This window comes from Stigmatopora argus, chromosome 15 (assembly GCF_051989625.1).
Source record: "Stigmatopora argus isolate UIUO_Sarg chromosome 15, RoL_Sarg_1.0, whole genome shotgun sequence".
NCBI lineage: Eukaryota > Metazoa > Chordata > Actinopteri > Syngnathiformes > Syngnathidae > Stigmatopora > Stigmatopora argus.
Window position 1 is genome coordinate 10449911 of NC_135401.1, and position 18150 is coordinate 10468060.

Here is an 18150-nt window from a genome sequence, read left to right on the forward strand (position 1 = left end):
CCTACCAAACACCCAAATTGGTTGCCAGGCAATTGAAGACATCCATAAATGACAAATTATAATAGGATGACAGAGTGGTTGGCACGTCCGCCTTATAGTTCTGAGATGGAGACTTCAATACCTGGTGGATTCCGACCGTCCTGTGTGGAGTTTGCATGTTCACCCCGATTCTGCGTGGGCTTTTTCCTGGGTACTCCGGTTTCCTCCCACATCCCTAAACCGTGCATGGTATAAGTTGTTTGAACACTAAATTGTCCATAGCTATCGGTGTGAGCATGAATGGTTGTTTGTTTCATGGTGCCCTGCGATTGGCTAGAAGCCAATTTGCCCCCCGTCCCCCTGCCTATTGTCTGCAGTTTGCTGGTTTAGGCTCTGGCACCACCGCAACTCTTATGAGGATAAGCGGAACGGAAAAATGAATGAATAATAATAATACAAATGATTTTAAAAATCCATCACCATGCCTAACAAGACAAGCCCAGGCATTTGTGATGTATTTAAAAAAATCATACTCTTATTTGCAGTAGTAATGTGGCATGAACAAACTATTATATATATGCATTGATTCATACAGACAGTTTTTTTCTTCCAAATCCTAGAGCGCTTAACTCAGTTCATTCAACTTAATTCACACCATACAAACAGTGTAAATATCCCTAAGGAGATTGGGAGAGCTCAAAGGGATCAGCTATGGATGTGTTTGATCAACACATTTAGAAAAAAAAACCCTCCCAATTTGCCATTTGCGAGAGAGAAAAACACTGTGTCTTTTAAGCGTAAAATGTGTGGTGTACTAGAGTGCTCAATATATCCGCAGTACTGTATGCTAGCTATGCTTGAAGAATATCAAATGATTATGCACCCTGGTAGGGAAATATCTAGTGCATACTATGCATTTAGGATTCAGTTAATGTTGAAACAAATAGAAGACATTATTCATTCGTTTTCTGAACCGCTTATCCTAATAAGCCTCACAGGGGGTAATGGAGTCTATCCCAGAATTGGAGGCCAGCCATTCAGCTAATCATATATAGTACATATTTATTTGTGTGTGTTTTAAATCAGTGTTTTTTTATTGCATACTATAAGTGTTTTGTATAAAAGTTATTTTGACAGTCCCAGTTTTGCTGCGGACTGCATTAAATCAATTTCTGGACAGTTATGGCATGTACTTTATGATTCCAAATTCTTTTACATCCTGTATGAATAAGCATTGTTGGAAATAGATTGACGGGTAGGTTTGCTAGAAATGTTTGACTGTATGTTTGATAATCTTTATTTTGTATCCACTCATTCTGGGAAATGACGTCCTGGAAATCCTGGCATTTTTTTATTTATTTTTTATTTTTATTTTATTTTTTACATGCTATTACAAATCAGAAGGAAATTATTCTGTGCTTTTTCAATTTATCTAGCAAGTATCTTTCTGCTAGGATAAACATGGTTAAGGTGTTGGCTTTGTATTCATTTTTGTATTTATTTTTTGGCTTTTTACAGCCTTCTCTAAAATACAGTTAAGCAGTCTGTTATACATGCTGCATAGTGTTTTTTTCCCTCCTGGCAATTGTATATGAATAAACTAGTTTATGTCAGGTCAAATACTCGAATACCCCACCATATGCCTTCTTAGTTTAGTGTGGTCATAAATTATTTACCTTTTTGCATTCAGTAATGCACTCCCTAAGTAGTACTGAACAAAATGCTGAAAAGTCCAAAAGTAGTACCTAGATTTCAGGTTCCTGTCCAAAAGATTCAGGGTGGCCATGTGCTCTACATGAGTGCACACCCAGATTGAAGTCTGTTTTGTCTTGACAGGATGATGAAGTGGTGCTTCAGTGCGTGGCCTGCATTCAGAAGGAAAATCGAAAGTTTTGCCTGGCTGCCGAAGGATTGGGCAACCGGCTATGTTATCTTGAGCCAACGTCCGAGGCAAAGGTAGGCACACAAACTACTATGTATCTACTTTTCATCTTTCCATACATTCATTCATTTTTTAATGTCTGTTGTATCCACAGTGACAGGTATACAAACTGACTGATGCAACTGTAGGAAAACCATGATCTGAGAATGGAACTAGCCACTCCAAATTAACAAACAGTGAATACAAAAAAGTCCCTTTATCAAAAGCTATCTTAGTCTTTTTATTGAAAATAATTAAATTTAGTCATCTAAATATGAAATGGATGATGAATTGTTTTCAACTAGGCGATGGCTCAGCATGAATACAACTATCCCCAAAAAAATCTAACAAAAACTGAATAGAAGTTTCTATATAAAGTCCCCTTTTCAAAAAACATTGCTCTTTTTTTCTGGGTAATAAATATATTCAGTTATCCCAATGTGAAATGGATGACAGGTTGTGTTCACCCAGGTGAGGGCGCATCATGAACGAAACATCCATTACGCTCTTTTTTTGTTGCAGCAAACAATCAGTGAATTCAACTGGAGATGCAAAAGCACATTATCAGCTTGCTTTTACTGCAGCCTCCTTCATGAGCTTTTCTTGTAAATATTCCGAGATGAGTCTGCTTCTGTGGACCTGCTATATGATGATTATCTGCTACAATGACCGGTACACCCCTGGACATTTTTGATGGATTATTTCACAGACGACGTTGTCAGTTGCTGTAACTGCTTTCAACTTTATTATTGCTGAGCGGTGTGTTTAGAGCTGATGTTGCATTTTGTAGTGTGTGCAACTGCAGCTTCTTATGGTTTGTTTCCTCACCAAAGTATGGTCCTGAAAAACTGAATTAGGTTCTTGTTTTAATCCACTGAGTGGACACAGTATACGCATGTGTAGAGCATAGTGTCACATCATTGAAGCGCAAAAGTGTGTAACCTACTAATGAACAATTCAGTAATAAGAATCTAATCTGTAGATCTCAGTAACTGAAGCACAGCAACCCAAAACATGTGCTTTTTTCATTTTTGGAAGATGTTTAAGCAATAGGCTACATCTATTATAAATAACCTGGAGTACAAATATGCAAATTCCACATTTCTTAGACCTATAGTCAGTTCAATAAGTATTTGAACACCCTGCTATCTTGCAAGTTCTCCCTCTTAGAAATCATAGAGGGTTCTGAACTTTACATCGTAGGTGCATGTCCACTGTGAGGGAGATATGTATATTATCCTGAATCAGAAGCATCTGTTTAACGTCAATAGCTGCATAAAGACACCTTTCCACTCTATACAATCAGTAAGACTCAAACCTGTTACATGGCCAAGACGAAAGAGCTGTCCAAACACACCAGAGACAAAATTGTACACCTCCAAAGGCTGGAAAGGGCTACGGAGAAATTGCCAAGCAGCTTGGTGAATAAAGGTCTACTGTTGGAGCGATCATTAAGCAAATAGGAGAGGCTAAACTTGATGGTCAGTTTCATTCGGAGCGAAGCTCCATGCAAGATATCAAAATGATACTAAGAAGGGGGAGGAATCAGCCTAGAACTACATGAAATTACTTGGTAAATGACCTGAAAAGAGCTTGGACCACTGTTTTCAAGGTGACTGTGCATGGCACGAAAGGTTCCCCGGCTTACACCAGTACATGTCCAAGTACATCTTTAGTTTACCAAAGACCATTTGGATGATACAGAAGAGTCATCGGGGAAAGATTTGTGATCAGATGAGACCAAAATAGAAGTTTTTGGTTATAATTCCGCAAACATTTTTTGGATGAAGAATAATGATGAGTACCATCCCAAGATTTAGAGGGAGCTCAAAGTCTGTGTTTCTCAGTGAAAGCACAGAAATCTGACTAATCTAGAAAGGATCTGTGAGGAGGAGTGGGCCAAAATCCCTCTTACTGTGTGCAAACCTGGGGAAAAAACGCAGGAAACGTTTGACCTCTGTAATTGCAAACAAAGGCTCCTGTACCTGTGCAATCTGTCTCTGTCTTCCTCATTTCTCCATCTGAGACCCAGTTTTCCTGGATCCATTAAGCTTGTTTCTCCAAATGATGCAAAGATGCACATAGTACAGTGTGTTGCCATTTTTTGATGAGTAGATGGGACAATATGGTATATTCATATTTGGTAGTGACATTTAAAATGTCTGACAACAGCAACTTTCCCTACTTCTGTGCGCTATTGGTTATTATTTAAAATTTTCTCCACTCGTACACATTGGACAAATTAAACTGTATCTTTGCGTTTTATTATCAAGATTTGTTCCAGCATCCATTCCTTTAGTTGTTTTCTAAAAATTCCCGTATCAAATAAAATAAGTTTCACCCTATCGGGTCAAACAAAGATGTTTGCTTATTGTTTTCCCCCTGCTACATTGTCCCTGTTTAAGACAAATAGACAAACAAACACCACTGTGAACACTACGGTATGAGGGTGAGCTCCCCACAGGGGCAGCGTAACGGTAGATGGATTAGATGTACATAGCATTATGCGGTAACCAATCAATTGGCCTTTTGATTGTGATTAACTACCAGCAGCTCAATCCTGTCAGTGTCTTGATATGAATGCCAATTAAGGATATTAAGCCAGATCTTTCACTGTCCTCTGTACGCAGTGTCAAGCTGAAGAAAGGAAACAACTTTCTGGTTATTTCTGCATACATTTTGTGATAAATTAGGTGCCATGTCAGACAACAGGCCACAACCCGATGTAAAGTGTTCTCCTTGCTTTGCCCAGTAAAAGAGCATCTCAAGAGAAAAGAATGCTCATCACCCCTTCCAGCTCCCCAGCAGCTTCGTTTTACCATCATGCTTTGTAGAGTGTAGAGGCTTAACATTATTCGGAGGGGGTCAAGGTCTGCTTTTAATCATCCTAAGGCACTGAGTTGGGTGGGGCTGAATTGCTTCCCATCCGGCCGTTTAGTTTTATTTCCACACAGATATATGGTATCACATTACCTTTCCCTTGCACTGATTCCTACCAGTGCATATGTTTGAGGTCTTACTGTCTGTAATGCACAAGTTATGTAATGCAATATTCTCACAGAATTTTATTTTTTTACACAAATCAATGTATTCAATAAAAAATGTTTAATCCTATATAGCCCAAACCACTAAATAATGGACCCCAAAATTCTTTAGACTCTGAGCCTTTAATGGTCTCCTGGAATTTGAATATTATAAAATTCAATATAATTTGTCTTAAATTTTTATCATATTCATATGATACAAATTTTTTTCTCAAGGAAAAAATATCACAATGCCTAAAATGCAAATACCAAATATGATATGTTTGGCCATATAAATGATTGAGTGATAAGTGATTAAGTGTTTTAAATTACCTTATAAAAATATCATGGATCACTAAAAGACATACACCGGATGCTGATTTTGGTGGGGGCATAAAATAATAAAAAACATAAAATAATGACATCTGAGTAATCCATATATTCCCCCACTAGCAGTTCTTCAAAAAAATGTTATAGAATCACAGCCTGGGGAGGCAAGGCCAAGATACAGACTATGTCTTATCAAAATGACAGCTGAGGTATGTCTAATAGCAAAATCAAACTGAAGTTGTGACTGCAGCTTTATGGACAATTTTACTCTGTAACTTCTCAAAGTGTAGTACATAAATATGCACAGGAAGTGAGCATTTGGAGGTGTTAATTTGATGCACTGTTTTTCTTAAATTGTGTAATACATTCCCACAAAGAAACATTAAAGTAATGTCATATGTCCAAATTACAAACCTAATCTCCTCTGTTCTGTTGCTGCAGTATGTCCCTCCAGACCTATGCATCTGTACCTTTGTGCTGGAACAGTCCCTGTCTGTACGGGCCCTTCAAGAGATGCTGTCTAAAAGCGGACAGAACAGTGAAGGGGTGAGCAAAGCTGAACACAAATGAAGAAAAATGCTTGTGTATTGAAGCACGCACACACACACACACGACCATTGTAGATTTATACTGTCATTCTGCAGGCTGTGTGGGTCTGCAGTCAGCCTAATTTGGGTTTAGAGATTAAGAGTCTAAATAACCACTGCAGTGACCAGGGGACCCCAATTGCAAAGAGGTCTTGGCCTGCGTGTGTATTAATGAGGACGAATGAGATGCAGTAGTCTAATGTAGCTTCAGTTTTCTTTGGTAGAAACTTTACCAAGCTACTTTGGGAATATTGAGACAAGATGGTGCTTAGGTGTCCATTTAATATATACAAGTAGCATTTATATTATCATTTGTTATTATTTCTCTTAGCGTTGCCGTGTGTTTCTTATCACATTGATGTCTATTATGCCATCTTTGTCCTTTATTTCTATGTTCAATTTCCATCCTCCACATGGTAGACACGCGGCCCGGATCGATGGGTATGTTCACTGTTGATAGCATTTTCCTCCTAGTCTCTCTTGCATGACAACAATGATGTGATTCCCACAGTCACACTCATTCATTATTATTCATAATTACAGTAGAACTGAGGTTGATTTGGATTACTGCTGTACCTATTCATTTTATGGCCTTCTGAGTATACCCCCTATGAAGAGACTCGTTTTGGGATTTTACCAGACTATCTTTTATTAATTGTGTCTATGTGAAATGTTGCCAATAACTGTAAGATGAAGGTATCTTAAGTAAAGGAGCACAATTCGATACATTGGTGATTTAAAAATAAACCTTTTTTGATACTTTTTAGACAGTTCACTCCATAATGTTACATGGCTAATGACGTTGAGGATTCCAATAAATCTCGAGCTGTTAGCGGCTCATATTCATTGCCTTGTCATGTGATAAATGGATGTATTAGGGCTGCAGCTTTGCATTTGCAAACGGTTGTCTTTGACAAGACGAGACCATTGGTTCCGCTACTCCTGGGAAGTGCAAGCACAGAATTAGGGGATGCTTTGGGAAAAGGCAGCTCAAAATATTAAACATTAAGGTAACGCTCAATTAGACATATTTTACCACGGTTCCATTGTTAGTCCTCTAATACGGCGCCTGTTTAAATGAGATAAATATATAGATCAGAACACACAGAAAGAAGACCTCTTGCACAACATATTTATGTATTTCATTTAGGTAATGAGCATTTTATTAATACTCACAGCGGCAAGGGGGAATGACATAGCTTTCAGAACTCTATATAAATTGGGGAATGAATTTCACAAAGTGTATTGGCTAGACGATCAAAATACAGGCAGTTCTCATTATGAGAGTATACCGACATTAATATCTAAAGGCTCTGTATAGTGTGTCATGAGCTATTACATCATGCGGCAGAAGAAGAACTGCTTAGTTACTGCTATGTCCTGGCTAGATACACAAATATATAGTTAAATAAGGACTTACACTATACATTCATTGTGTTCTTAGTGGTGTTAGACTAGTTTTGGTGTTGGTCTTGATCTTCAGTTGTACAAGTCTTGTGAGCTTGATTTTGGGAAAGTCTTGGTCTCGGCAGCTAGTGTATGCTGACAAGCACATCACCAGTGTAAGTGTCTGGGTATGCTCAAAATGCACAGGATTCAGATCCAAATCAACTTTGGTTTGATGCTTAGAAACATTAGGAACTTTAATGCATATCTGCTATGTTGCTCATTAAAGAGGAGCTGGATTTTGTATGTCTAGGTTGAGGCGTTGAAATCAGGAGGGCTCGGAAGAGATGGGCTTATCAACAGACACTGATTTAGCCAGGACACACGTTGGGGCCATCATGAAGCACAAATATAATGCGCTAAGTGCATTTACTCATTCATTATTATTATTATTATTACATAACTGGATATCCAGTGATGAGATCAGTCCATCAAAGTGACAGCACTATTCTGAAGATGTATTATGTGTACCTTCATTGCTCTCTTTGTGGCTCCTTCTAGACCAAATTAGTTTGGCAAATAATGCAAACAGCTGCAGTAGTTCTACATCTTCAAGGGATGGTCTGTAAGACGTCACAGTTAGATTAAATATGTCACTTGTGATTGAAATCTGCATGACATTCTTAATCACCCATCTTTAAAATCCACTTCATTTGAAACTCATTGCATATATGGTTCGATTAGCTACAGCTGATGTATTTTGTAATTTAATAAATCAAGGAAGCAAGCTTTTTAGACTTGATCACAGTAATGGCGATCCTCCTATAAAGATGACTGCCTCACAGTGGTATAGGGCTTTGAGACTTGGGTTTATTGGAAATAGTAATTGCAGCTGCATGTGTCTTACTGCATTAAACTCAGTATACCGTTCCCAAAAAAATCATAGCCTGCTCGTGGCCAACCCTGGGAGCCATTGCTGTAGTCGGTTTCAAATTACTGTCTGGCTGTCGCCCTGACAACCAGTGCAATTTTATACTGAAAATAGAAAGTAAAGAATAAGTAAACGTGTGTGCATGCATGATTTAGTTATAAATTCCATGATTTATAAATACTGTATCGACAAAAAATCGAAGGGAGCTCCAGCAAAGTGACCGATTTGCAGAAAGATCCTCCCTGTTAGCTTAGTTTAGGTATTTAAGCTTACCGATACATTTTAGAAAGTTCCAACTTTCTATGAGTCCCTTTGATGTTCCAGCATGACTGTGTTCCAATGCAGAAACCAAGTCTCACAGTTGTAATGTGTTTCTTGTGGGCAAACTCCTGACCTCATACCCACCAACCCATCTCAATACAGTGTTTCCCTTTCCCCCTTTTGTCATAGAGTGCAAGCAACAAACTGCAATGGTATTAAGGATAGTCATAGCAGTATGTATGCTTAGTCTTAGGTTGTGATTAAATATATTTAGTGTGGCATTTTCTTACATTTTCTCTTTAAAACGCACTGGTTGACAGCCATTAAGAATGTTGGTCATTATGCACCAACCATTGTGACAAGAAAGGCTTAGAATAATGAACTTCTTGTCTTACCTTAATGCTTTCTAGAGGCTGATAAGAAAGGTGAGTAACATAGGACTTTTAAGATGAAAAACAACAACAACGCCAAATCTTCACCTTCAGAGATCTCATCCGTTCCCTTCCTGCATCTAAAACTTCATAATGGGTGTAGCTATTGTTGACGTGACTGACTGTAGTTTATAATATTCCCCACATACCTCTTGTTGGATTGCTAGAAAGATGAGCCTGTAGTAGTATACTTGTACATATCTCTGGGGGAGATAACCCCTTCCCTAAGATATGTATGCCCAGCATGAGGCTGTCTTTGTGAGGAGGTCCTTGCTAAGATCATACCGTATGTAACAGCTTTAGTTGATGTATAATTGATATAATTACAGTATGTATATGTGCAAATTATGTTCTCAGGCAGCGCAGAGTGGTGGCCACAAAACTCTACTATACGGACATGCCATCCTTCTACGGCACTCATTCAGCTCCATGGTGAGTACAAAATTATATCACAGTAGCAACAGAATATGATAGATATCATAGCAATGTCATTTTTTGCACTATAGCCATTATCATACAAAGTCATAATACCATCAAACATGCATTTGTAATATAAATTATATTTTTCCTTCTAATTTGTGCAAATTTACTAAATTTTATTGATAATACACACTTAAAAAAACTCCTCAGATTTTGGGTGGGCTCGGTTACGGCTAATGTGATATTTAAAGCTTTTTGTGCTAGACTTGGTGGTTACAGTTCCTGTTGGTCCAAATGCAGACGGCGGGTAATTTAATGTGTCTGTTTCTGTGTATATGTTGCCCACAGTACCTTGCCTGCTTGAAGACATCAAGGTCACAGACCGATAAATTGTCATTTGATGTTGGACTACAAGAGGACTCAACAGGTAAAAAAAAGAGAGCGAGAAACTTCATCTCATCCTCCTCTTGATATATGTCTTGGTTGTTCCTGAGTAATTTTCAGTGTGCGCTGTTTTATCATCACTGTTAATATTCCCTGCAGAGCACTGTGGACATAAAATGTATTACTTTTGTCAGAGATGATTAGATCTCGTCGACACATTTTATAGTCTATTGCCATATTTTTCGTAGTACCCATGTTTCTTTCCAAGAATAATATTTTGTTGTTGTATTTGCAGTAGATGACACTTGTTGTGCCAGTTTGGTACAAATAGTGAAGTGTTTGACCTTACTGTCTCATGGATGTTACCCTGTATACGTATTATTAAAGGTGAGGCTTGTTGGTGGACAATCCACCCCGCTTCCAAGCAGAGATCAGAAGGAGAGAAGGTGCGCATTGGTGATGACCTCATCCTTGTCAGTGTGTCCTCTGAGCGGTATCTTGTGAGTCTATTTTGCTTATCATGTTCACTTCTCAATGGTTTTGTGTTCTACTTCGCGTTTGTTCCAAAATTGTTTACTTGATGTCATTAAAGGTCATATAACTTAACGGAAACCTTTACTTTTTACATGATTATCATGTTGATGGAATTTGATTGATACCGCTGTCAGTGTTTTTTTTCTTTTGTAAAGGAAGAGGCCTGTGCTGTTATCACCCTTGTCACAACCTCATCAACCGCTGCAGTGGGGCTTTGTTTCATACTACACTAAATTCTGCTCCCTAATCTTGCATGTTAAAGTTGCACCCTTGCAACTATTAGAACACAGTCTCAGAAAGCATGTTCATAGCAGAAGGGGCGTGACTTTCAATAATGTGAGAGTTTCTAATGTCAATCTGGCAATCTGTCCTCGTTGTCAACCAGTTTGTGGGGACATGCAGCACCTAAAGGCTGCACAGTACTCTGGGGAGAAAGCGTTATCAGGACACAGCTGCCACTCAATGTACTGGATGGAGTTCTGAAAAAACAATCTCTAAATGCAACATTATGTTCTTCTGCTTGATCTAATCTAATGCAAACAACATATCATAAATTATTTCTTTGCAATAATAAGAATTTTTTACCTTCTCAGATTATTTGTCAGCTTGTAGGAGTGTATTTCGGACCTGTAATTAACCAATATGAGATAACCATACAAATATTTCTGCTACTGCTTTGTATGATGTAGTGCTTTTCTAAACAACTGAAAGCTACTCTGGCAGTTCCATTCAACACTGAACATTATTGTATTTGAATGGGTAAATATAAATGCATTATAATTATGTCATAGTACATGTGTTTGTATTATATGGTGCCAATAAACTGAAGTCAGAAGGAGATTTAGGAATTCTCAGACAGCATGTAGTTGTGTTCCAGTCCTATCGCAAAAATACAAAAGAGTGGGCACATAGTTAGTTCTTAATTATATTTTGCCATTCCTTTATCTGAATGCTGAAACTAATGACTTTTAGTCTGCATTTGGGGGTTTGTTTAACCTGGTGACATTAAATACAGCATGCAATCTTTTTCTTCCTCACAGCACCTATCAATTTCTAATGGTAACATCCAAGTGGACGCTTCATTCATGCAGACACTGTGGAACGTCCACCCTATCTGCTCTGGCAGCAACATAGAGGAAGGTAGAGAACTGCTTTGACAGTTTTATCTATTTTATTTTCCAAGACACAATTTTCCCCCTTGCTTTTGTTACTTTTGCCTTTATTTTTAATCAGTCTCTGCATCGATCCTTTTAAAAACATGAGAAAAGGAATGGGAAATAGAAAAAATATATATATATATATTTGAACCCAAGTGAAGCCATGCACCAGAACTTCACATTTTTTTTCTTTAAAATTATCACTTTTCTTCAGCGTTTAGATTCGCCTCTCATTCATTGCCAAAGTCTCCCTATGATTTTTTGCCACATTTCACTGATACTGAAGATTTTCACAGTATCACAGCAGTAAAACAAGACATTAAAAGTCTATTTCTGCATTCTGCTCCAATAGGCTACCTGTTGGGAGGGCATGTGATGCGACTGTTTCATGGGCATGATGAGGTCGTGACCATCCCGGGGTCAGACGAGAGTGAAGAGCAACAGAGGTATGAAATACAACAAGGCGTTAAAATTGCTTGTGTTCTGTGAAACGCTTCAGGTTTCCCCAGAAAATGAAGATATTATAATATTGATGGCGAACCTTAATGACTCATATAGAAGAAATTCAAGTCATCAAAACTCGTAGGACCATAATAAGGTTTTCTTGTTATTTTCATTTTCATTTTATCAGCCTGCTGCAGTCACAGATAAGTTTGACATTATAGGATAAGAATGTGGCACGATGATTTAAAAGTGTGTCTAAGCCACAGAATCATCCCACGACTGACCTGAACATTATCAAACCCCTGGTGATGAAGTAGAACAGATAGTGTGTCAGGCCCTCTCACGAAAGGAGTGGAAAAAGATGGTATATATAGTATCAGATATTCTTTCTTTCCTCACTGACAAGTGATATTTTTCACTCGGCTACAATCCCCTGTGGCGCTTTTACATTCGTCATCAGTGGCCTATGGCTTTACAAATTTGAAGGATGAATGAACAAATGTGACCACACAAATGCAAGCAGCATTTGGATGGAAGAATGTAGAGTAGAATTCAAAGGCCAGGTATTCCGATAGTACCATTTTTCATAATAGCGTTTGTATGTGAATATTCCTTTTGAGATTCACACACACTCACTGAATCTATTTTTAGAACATAGCGTGACAGTTGTGAGAGGCAGGACTGAATAGTAATTTCCATTTTTGGCTTCTCCTCCATTTGTGCCCTTGAATTTGCACAAAAGGAGCACGTCCCATGAATTCCTCTCAGAGATGTCACTTGGAGTGACGTGCCAATTCTTTGGTACTATCTAACCACTGATAGAAGGTGTTTCTGTGGCTTATCGAGGGAGGCATGTCTGTCTTTGAACGCACTAGTCGGCAAGTCAATGGATGCAGGCTATTCTGTTCATGGATTTATGTGTCAAACATTTTCCCAGTAACAATCAGTGTGACAAATGAAAGCAAGCAATGTTGTTGTGTCTCAAAGGATGGATGACCTTGACTCTTCTAGTGGTGTCTGCACCGTTAACGCATCCACAGACTTCATTACCAACTCGTGCACCTCTTCTGTTTACAGGATAGTCAACTATGAAATAGGTAAAGCTAAGGCCAGGTCCTTATGGAGACTGGAGCCACTACGGATCAGGTGGGCTGTAAATGATCCCTTCTCATTTTTTGTCAATCCTGCACCTTTTCCTGTTCTCCCCCTTCTCTAACTGGAGTCTGAACCCACAATTTTTCTGTGGCAGTGAGGTTTGCTGACTACAGAGACAGGATTAAATTTTAGGTTTAGTTGCTATTACACTCTTTTGAGCTCTCATGGAGTCATGTTTTCCTAACACTCTACATGCACAGTACTTTCTCCAATTGCTCTCCAAGTACCTTAGTCTTTTGCACAGTTGACTGCCAAGATAACAGTGTGGTTCAACCCCTGAATAGTATGGGGGGACAATAACAAAAACATGATGTCACAACCAGCAAGACTGGTTACAGTACAGATGGATTATAATATAAAACATAGTAATTATATAAACACGATTACGATCATTATTGTCAGTGAACAAAATATATTCTAATTTGTGGTTACAGAGCCCGATACCTTTCTTACATTAATTTGATAGTTTTCCCATTTTTTAATTGGAGGATTCTGTCTACCGTAAATGTGGACGATTTTTTTGCCATGTGTCTAATCTTGATGCTGTGACTTTCTTGCTTTTTCTTGTCATCTGCGATAACACAGCGTAATTTAGTCAATGTTTTCAGCCATTTGGTAATTATTCTACCTAGTTGCACAGCACTTTTGATAATTAACAGCCAGTAGCAATACTCAGATAAAGTAATTAGTGAATATTAGGCTGTCAGGGCTTTTGTGATATAAAATTATCCACAGTCGAGTGATACCTTTGTGTTTGCATGCACAATATTACAATTTAGCTGGAGTGGGAGCCACATTCGCTGGGGTCAGCCATTCCGGTTGCGACACCTGACAACTGGTCACTACTTGGCCTTGACTGAGGACCGGGGCTTGGTGCTACAGGACCGTGAGAGGTCTGACACAAATGCAACTGCCTTCTGCTTCAGAGCTTCTAAGGCAAGATCACACAAACATGCATGTTTTTGTGCTAAAAGGTTGCCCAAGTCACAAAGGAGCAACTGTCACACAAGTCTGCAGAAAGGGAGCGCCAATGAGAAACTGCCATAAGTATCAACCATAATGATTCATTAAAGAAAAACTCACTCAACTTGGACTACCAATCCTTTTTAATGGCAATGAAAATGAGAAGTCTATTAGAATCTAGTTTCTAGGTTAATGTAGCTAAACTTTTCGACTCCTAGGGAACCCACCAATATGCTACATTCTCCGTGTAGAAGGTTTAAAATACTACATCCAGCCAATTTTGAATCTTCCATCGTACTGTCTTGAATAATGTAAAGTCATTTATTATTGGATCTTTCAAGTCACTTGTAAAAGTCGTTTTGGTAAGATAGTTCTTGTTACGTAGAAAAAACGTCATAAGACACCTCTTGCTTTTTCTTGTCATCTGCGATAACACAGTGTAATTTAGTCAATGTTTTCAGCCATTTGGTAATTATTCTACCTAGTTGCACAGCACTTTTGATAATTAACAGCCAGTAGCAATACTCAGATAAAGTAATTAGTGAATATTAGGCTATGATTATGATGCATTTTAAACGTCATATATATATATATATATATATATATATATATATATATATATATATATATATATATATATATATATATATATATATATATATATGCATGTTTTATACAATGACAGCTTTATTCTCTCTCCTTCCCTATACAGGAGAAGCTTGAGCAGATCCCTAAGCGAGACTCTGAAGGGATGGGTGTAGCGGATATTAAATATGGCGACTCACTCAGCTTCATAATGCACGTGGCCACGGGACTCTGGCTCTCCTACCAAGCACCCGATGTCAAATCTGCACGTTTGGGCCCGCTTAAGAGACGAGTGAGTGTAATACCTAAAGCGGACATCATTTTCTCTTAATATTAGATGTAATGCAGAGGCATATACAATGAACTTAATATTTGATTGAAATTTGGTAGATAATAATGAACTTTACTAACTACTAAAGTAGGCAGCCCATTGGGTGAGTGGTTAGCGCGTCGGTCTCACAGACCTAGGATCCTCACTGTGTGGAATATTCATGTTCTTCCCGGGCTTGCGTGGGTTTTTTCCAGGTATTCTGGTTTGCTCCCACATCCCAAAACCATGTTGTGTAGGCTGTTTGAACACTTTAAATTGCCCCTAGGTATGAGTGTGATCCTGAATGGTTGTCCGTCTCCTTGTTTCCTGCAATTGACTGGCCACAAATTCAGGTTGTCTCCCGCCTGGTGTCCATTGTTAGCTAGGATAGGCTCCAACACCCCACTTGTGAGGATAATAATGAATGAACTACTAAGCTAATTAGCTTTAGGGTAATGATTTGATTGTAATGCCTGGCAGAATTTATCCCAGCCTTGAATGTAAAGCAAGAAGTTGTCTCTTCAACTAAAAAAGCTCAACATCCTCCTGATATCCCCACCTTGAAGTACCATTGCAATCATAACTATATCTTACAATCATATCTCTCTCCACCATGTCCCCTTAAGGCATGTCTACATTCTGAAGGTCACATGGACGACGGCTTGACTCTGCAGCGTTGTCAACACGAGGAATCTCGTGCAGCACGTATCATTCGCAACACAACACTCCTATTTAACAGATTCATCAGGTATGCAAATGTGCTTCTGGTTCTTAATGTACTTGGGTTTTTTGAGGTTATTGCAAATTATCCTGGTGATGAACTTTTCGGGTACATCACACAAATTCTCAAATGGTGCTCAATGTCCCTATGTAAAGTTCTGCCAGATTGTAATAACATTTGAATTAAGTCATATGTACCACAGCATCAAATAACTCAGTCAGTGGTTCATTCATGCATTTCTAAATTGTCCCACATACGCTCCATATTCAAAGAGGAAACAGGGGAACATAAGAGAAAATGCGCTGACTAAGGTAGTCAGCTGACTACCTCTATTTGTCATTAGGCTATCTATCTTGTGTCCCATGTGTGGAATTGGAAGCACTCATGGCCCAAACATGTGAGTGTGTCAGCCTCGCCTGAAGAGGTGACACACATCCCCTCTCACCCCCCCTCATGCACACGACACGAGCTATTTTTAGCCAGCGGAAATCAGCATTTCAGCTTGGATGCGCCCAATGGCTTAAACATCATGTTTGTTATAACTATCTTCATTTAGAGGGCATTATAATCAGAGGTAGGATTTTGTCGAAACATAACCAGGCTTCTATATGTCTGTGACTTTTTGCTAGGGATCTGGATTGTCTGGGTTTGAAGAACAAAGCACTTGTGGCTCTGCCCATTAAGGAGGTTCTTCAAACCCTCAATGACCTCATCACTTACTTCCAGCTACCTGATGATGAGCTTGAGCATGAAGAGCGGCAGATCAAGCTCCGCTCGCTCAAAAACCGGCAGAATCTCTTCAAACAAGAAGTGAGTTTGAACGCACAAGAAACAATTGATACACATATTTTTGGTAAACATCTCCTTATGAATGGTGGTCTTTAGCTCCTTCAGATTTGTATTATTCAAACATAGGTCAGGAGGACCAGTGTTATTCTGAGTACACAGCACATGATCAATCTAGGCATGGTTGGGTGATACTGGTGTAAATTAACATGACTGGCCCACAAATATAGATCAGTGGTACTTCTACTTACGAATGTCACTACTCATGAAATATTTAGGTTACCAAATTTTGTCTCAGAATATGAAATAAGTTCAATTTATGAAATGCAAAATTGAACCCAAAAAAATAACATCCCCTGAAACATAAATACACTTTCCATACCCTGTATTTTATTTTGAAATTATCATAATATAGTGTCTCTTCCATTGGCCATGATGCTTTTTGTGTGACTTTGGTCACAGTTCGTCATCACAAAAGGTTGAACGGTGTTATGTGAGTTTGTCGAGTTTGCTTAAAGCAACTTTCTTCTTTATTTTTCATCATGATCCCTAACAACTTAAGTTCTTTTAAATCCATAATTTTAAGTAGTTAAGTTTAAATTGTTTACTTGCTTATTTCTCACTTACCTACACACTCACCCTTTAACAACAATAAAATATATTTTTGCATGTTTGTTATTCATTTTAATGGCTCAATAAACATTCTTTTTAAATCTTGTTACAAAGTTACAAAACCATTCTTTGAATCAAATAATTTTGCAAGTACAGGTACCACTATATTGTATCCTTGTAGTGTGTGCCTCTATCAATTTTCCAAAGAACTTCCTCTCTTAAGGGTCTTAGGTTGAACTGGAGTCTATCCCAGCTGACTTGTTCCAATTGCAGATTACGTAAAGAAAAAGAAGCATTCACACTTTAATTCACTATTTTCAATTTAGAGCCTTCACTTTAACTAATGTGATATTTTTTGTAACATGACGTAATCAGGCTATATGGAGAATGACCAAAGCAGTTTTGCTCAAGTGGGTGCACAGATAAAGGATGCATGTTAGTGTATTCTGTAGTGAGTTTCAGTAACATCTTGTGTGATTCGAGGCATTGTATTATTAGGCGTCAGCAAATACAGTGCAGTATGAGGCTGGCATGAATGCATCGAGGCTTTGTGCAGTGCCTCCAGCACCCAAATTGCTTTCATCAATTACCAAATGTCAACTGCTTGCCGAGTAGTGGGTAGAGGATGGTAGAGGGGTGTTAGGGTGGATAACGTTGAATATTGTAAGTCTTACCTCTCAGAAAGATCATATCAGCCCATCCAAATTATTCAAAATGTGTTTGCACAGTATGTGGATAAAGGCCAAACATAATTATTGCTATCATTATTATACCTGTTTATCTTTTGGAGTTATCTGTGAGCCATACTATTTTATTTTACAACCACAAGGTCATTTTGTCACACAAGAACAGCTGACTCTGAATTCTTATTGGCATTATAAATCATCAGCAATTACCATTTGTTGCATTTAGGATAGCTGATCACTGGAGATACTTTAGTGCAGGATACATCAGCATCAGATAGCCACACCATGAAACAAGCACTGGGGACAGGAGTTAAGCCTTAGGGGGATTAGCATTATAGTAGTAGTATTTTACAATAATATATTATCATGTGTTAATGTGTCACTAAGACAGAGTATGGAATGTGATTTTGATAGATGCTGTAGTTACATATGGTACATTTGTGTTTATACTTAATAAATTGATTGAGTATTGCTAATATATCTTTATGGGGTTATTTAATTAATATTTTAATTAGCATTATAGTAGTAGTAATTTACAATAATA

At 38.2% G+C, this 18150-nt stretch overlaps 1 protein-coding gene across 1 annotated transcript in view; it reads left to right on the plus strand.

Moving 5' to 3' along the window:
- Window positions 1-18150, plus strand: part of LOC144090169 (ryanodine receptor 3-like) — a 77125-nt gene that overhangs the window by 10294 nt on the left and 48681 nt on the right. The window contains exons 3-16 of the mRNA XM_077621496.1: window positions 1816-1935; window positions 5695-5799; window positions 6261-6281; window positions 8829-8843; window positions 9207-9281; window positions 9618-9696; window positions 10041-10153; window positions 11228-11327; window positions 11697-11790; window positions 12866-12934; window positions 13723-13879; window positions 14619-14783; window positions 15428-15549; window positions 16152-16332. Of these exons, the coding sequence (XP_077477622.1) occupies window positions 1816-1935; window positions 5695-5799; window positions 6261-6281; window positions 8829-8843; window positions 9207-9281; window positions 9618-9696; window positions 10041-10153; window positions 11228-11327; window positions 11697-11790; window positions 12866-12934; window positions 13723-13879; window positions 14619-14783; window positions 15428-15549; window positions 16152-16332 (1416 nt within the window). The remainder of the gene's footprint in view (window positions 1-1815; window positions 1936-5694; window positions 5800-6260; window positions 6282-8828; window positions 8844-9206; window positions 9282-9617; window positions 9697-10040; window positions 10154-11227; window positions 11328-11696; window positions 11791-12865; window positions 12935-13722; window positions 13880-14618; window positions 14784-15427; window positions 15550-16151; window positions 16333-18150) is intronic.